The 4,335-nt window shown below is 42.2% G+C and overlaps 1 protein-coding gene across 1 annotated transcript; it reads right to left on the minus strand.

Moving 5' to 3' along the window:
* Window positions 1-1,326: 1,326 nt before the first annotated feature.
* Window positions 1,327-2,561, minus strand: LOC136502765 (uncharacterized). The gene is made up of 4 exons (XM_066498021.1): window positions 2,425-2,561; window positions 2,182-2,241; window positions 1,689-1,957; window positions 1,327-1,587 (listed from the first exon to the last, which is right to left on the minus strand). Exons 1-4 carry the CDS (start codon window positions 2,450-2,452, stop codon window positions 1,480-1,482), a joined length of 465 nt encoding a protein of 154 aa, XP_066354118.1. The 5' UTR covers window positions 2,453-2,561; the 3' UTR covers window positions 1,327-1,479.
* Window positions 2,562-4,335: the final 1,774 nt, after the last annotated feature.

Consider the following 4,335-nt stretch of genomic DNA (forward strand, 5'->3'; position numbering starts at 1 on the left):
GCCTCCCGCGCTGCATAGGCTGGGTAGCCGACCTTTGGTGCAATGTAACAACTCTCTCCTCCGATCCCTCTGCTAACTTTTTCCACGCACTGGCCTTGTAACCTTGGCGACCCGTCGCCACTAGCTATCAGCTATGTAACCATCACCGGCTCTATCCGGCATCCATGGTAATCACATGTAACAACTTGATTTCCAACAGAATACCGACCTGGAAAGGCAACCTCCTCAATTTGGCAGGACGCGCTACTTTGGTCACCGCCACCCTTTCAGCGATCCCTGTCAAGATGGACCTGTGTGCCTGCTTATTAGACTCAACTTCGTCTTAGATAAAGATGGAGATGTCCAAGATGGACGAGGAGAAGGTGGCGGCTGGTGGGGTTAGTGGAGCTGGGACAGTGGACACAGCGCAGCAGCTGGTGACGATCGAGGGATGCTGTGGCAGTGACCTCACTCCATCTAGGGTCAAGAAATCGAGTTCTTGGAGAGCCGATCCATGGCACAACCGAGCGAGCTAGGGCGACAGCTCTTGCTGAGAGGCCCCCTCAAAGCCCTAGAGGCAGACATCCACCATGCTAACGCCACGTAAGCGTCTCTACTTTTTACCATGGTTTGGATTCTGCACTACATCCTTTTCTTGAAATTTCCATTGTAATTTCTTCTTTATAGATAATTTTTTCATAACCATGCAAATTTCCATTGTAACTTGTTCTTTATAGATGATTTTTTAAACCCGTGCGTGCTTGTCCACTACTATATCTACACATACTCCTTTAATCGTGCATTAGCCTAAGCAACCTGTCACTTACACTGCCACCTGTGATTAATTTTTCAATGGCATTTGGGAAGCTACTACGACCATCCACCTTGCTGACCTGCCCACTAATCAACCTAAACAGCATGACAGAATTGCTAGTTTGGTTAATAGGACTTATTTTTTTTAGTTTGGTCTTTTGGCTTGTTGCACAGGCTGTTTCCTAAGTGTCGTCCTCGGTCATTGCGTGCAGCTTGATTCCGGCATATATGCAGTGGGTGCGTGCCGGCCGGGCATTTCTTTTTTGAAAAAGGAACTTTGTACCGGGATTTTTTTTAAAAAAAAAAGAAAACTTTTTTCAGGTCTCCCCAAGTTGCCGGTGTTATCCGTCCGTCCCTAGCATAAGAATTTTGATATTTGGGTCTCATCAGAACGTACTTTGTGTGCGGCGGTGTGACTAGTACTTCCATATGTTTGCGACCGAAATAGCAGATTAAGATTATTATGTATCATGATGGGACTCTGGCACCACGGAAATCCAAAGAATAAATAAATCAAGTTAAGAATAACTGAGATTTATTTAATTTATATAATCCTAACTAGAGGATCCACCGTCCACAAACAAGAGAAATCATGCAAATCAACTTGAACAGATAAATATAGTATAGTGATCGATGCAGCCAGATTTAGGATCGATGGGATTCAATTGAATTCATGGATCCTCCTAGCTATCCGGATGTTTCTACGGCGGCCACTTGACCTCTGCGGCGGCAATCATTGAGAATGTTGACGTACAACTGGCACCTGCTGATGTCGCTCCCATGCTGGTTGATGCACTGCATGCAAAATTAACATTCAGATGTATATGTACGTGAAAAAGTAAAAAAAAAACACAAATTAGCAAATAATAAACCAGATCGATCGAAGCATCACATACGTCTTGGAAGGCCATGGCATGGATTTGGCAGGGGTTAGACGGCGACGACGCACCATCATCGCCACCACCACTAGCAGTGGCACTGGTAGTAGCAGCAGTGTGTTCGATGCGGAAGGTACGGGGGCCAAGGACAGCATCCATGGCCCTGTTTGCCATGGCCCAACTGGTGGACCAAACCCATCCCTCAGCAAAGGCGGATGCGATGTTGCCCAACACAGAGCCGCCGCCGGTAGTAGTTGCCGGAGCAGGAGCGCCGCCGCCCTTGGCCGCTGCAACGGAATGCATGCATGCAATAGCACAATGTTATATATATATATATAGTTCTTCCTTGTAAAAAATGTTATGCATGCATGCATATTGTCAACAACTCATTTGATCATATATACTGTATACTAGCTAGTTAAATAGACAAGGAATCAAACTGAATTGGATTAATAAATAGATTGAATTGGTGGTAGATGCTGCTGTATCGGACGCATTGATTAATTCATACCCGGTGCAGGCGGAGGGGCTTTGGCTATTTTGGCACTGGAATAAGATCTTCTACGTCCTCCTGGCAAACCAAACCAAATTCAATCAATCGATCATATCCTTCACTCAATAAAGTTAAAAATAAAATGATCCGCGATCCGTTATATGTATATTCACGCAGATGATGATGGTATAAGATACAATGACATGATCGAGGATCGTCAGCATTATATATAAGTGATCATGAACGACGACGTCCACGTACCCCCAGAGCTGCGGCCGCCGCGAGGCATGGCGGCTGGGGCTCGCGTCGGTGGTGGGTGGGATTGGCAGGCCGCCGGCGACTAGATCTCGGCTAGAGGAAGGAGATAGATGATGGGTTTCTGGATCGATCGAGGTGGGCGCTGGTGGCCTATGTATATATGGCTAATGGCTGTCCTTTAATTTATATATATATATATATATATATATATATATATATATATATATATATATATATATATATATATATATATATATATATATATACATCCATACATTTTTCTTCTTCCGCAAGATATTACAATCTAAGTAGTACGTATCAATCTAGGGATATGGATGAAACATGGCCCCTCCCGATTTTACTGGAGTTTCCAAAGTGGCTAAAAAATTTGTTGGGTTTTTTTCTAACCATTTTGAAAACCTACCTTATAAAAGATACACGGCAATTTTGCATCCTTAATCTCGGACTATTTTTTGAATTATCCTAAGAGTTTTTATATATTTTTCTTTCTGAACAATGTCCTTATTTCTTATTCTTCCCCACGTCTTTCCACCTCTGGATTGGCTCATTGATACACATATATTCCGGTGTGATTAGATCAATTTTCCCAAATGCAGAAAGATTGAGAGTTGAGATAATGTGTTGCTGGGAGTTGAGACTTAAATAATTAATGATGAGTTGTTGGAGAGCGGTTTTTCAATCTTATATAAAAAATCAAAATTGGTGGTGAGTTTCGGAAACTTTTGGAGTCATGCAGTAACTTATAAAAAATATAATTCAAAAAATCTAGTTTTGTAACCTATTTCAATATAAATATTAGAAAAGAAAAAAATAACCCCATCACAATAGTTTCCAATAGCTTGCTCTAAAAAAATAAAAACAGACCGGCTAAGATTTTCGAGAGAATTCCGTGTGGACTATTATAAAAGACACCGAAACAATTCATCTTCCTTGCCTGCTAGTGGTCTCCGCATGCAGCTTTTGTCTCCGCTTTTGTCTCAACCCAAACATTGCGGGAGCCAAACTACTCCAATCCGTGATCTCCGGTCAAGTCAAACAAACCCAATTTATTTGGGTCCTATCCATTAGATACCATTTTCCAAACTCACAGTTTGTTGGCTTTCGATCGTGACACACACACAGTTACAAACAATGGACAAGAAAAGGCAGCGGCTTTTCCACAAACCAAATAAATAAACAGTCATGGTGATAATAAAAAAATCAGAAATGCTATATAACACATATGTGTTTTAGTAGAAAAAACACGTTAATTTTCTTTTCACAGGTGTTGCGCACGGCGGGTTGTCGGCGGGAGTGGTCGTTGTGCTGCGCCCGATGACGAATTGACGATGACGGGGTGAGCTGTTACCCGCTAGGCTGCTATCCCTATCTTGACGGGACGATGATGCATGCACCGGCAAAAAGGGCAAACAAGGGCAAAAAGGCTGCGTAGCCGGGCAGGCATATATACCGCGCTACTGTACATGCTCTTGAAGCGCGCGCGTAGATTTGTCCTCTTGTCCTTGTATAGAAAAATATTTGTTTCCGGTGATATGTGGATCTGTGAATCTGTGATCTTGTGATTTGTGATTGTCTGGAGATAGAAGAAGGTTAGAGACTGGAGGTAGAAAGAAGGTGGAGGCTGTTGGATCTTAATTCTATGGTGCAAAAAAATTCATGTGTTGAAACTGCATAAAACACATGGTTGTTGGATAGACAAACTCTAAAAAAATAGGAATACACGTAAATAAGTTCATTAAAAATTGCACGTAAAAAAGAAAATAACATGGAAAGTACATGTCCTGCAGATTGGTCACTTAAATAAACAAAATGTTGAGAGTAATAGCCACCAAAAAACCCATAAAATGCCTGATGAGCATCACTCAGCCTTGAAAAATTCAACAAATTCGCTCA

Source organism: Miscanthus floridulus, chromosome 14 (assembly GCF_019320115.1).
Source record: "Miscanthus floridulus cultivar M001 chromosome 14, ASM1932011v1, whole genome shotgun sequence".
Classification (NCBI taxonomy): domain Eukaryota; kingdom Viridiplantae; phylum Streptophyta; class Magnoliopsida; order Poales; family Poaceae; genus Miscanthus; species Miscanthus floridulus.

Excerpts from the sequence above, each read along its gene's own strand:
- LOC136502765 (XM_066498021.1), bottom strand. The coding sequence starts at position 2,452 with ATGCCTCGCGGCGGCCGCAGCTCTGGGG. Across the intron at positions 2,242-2,424 it reads CGGCGGCCGCAGCTCTGGGG|GAGGACGTAGAAGATCTTAT; the intron begins GTACGTGGACGT and ends TTGGTTTGCCAG. Across the intron at positions 1,588-1,688 it reads ATGCCATGGCCTTCCAAGAC|TGCATCAACCAGCATGGGAG; the intron begins GTATGTGATGCT and ends TTTTGCATGCAG.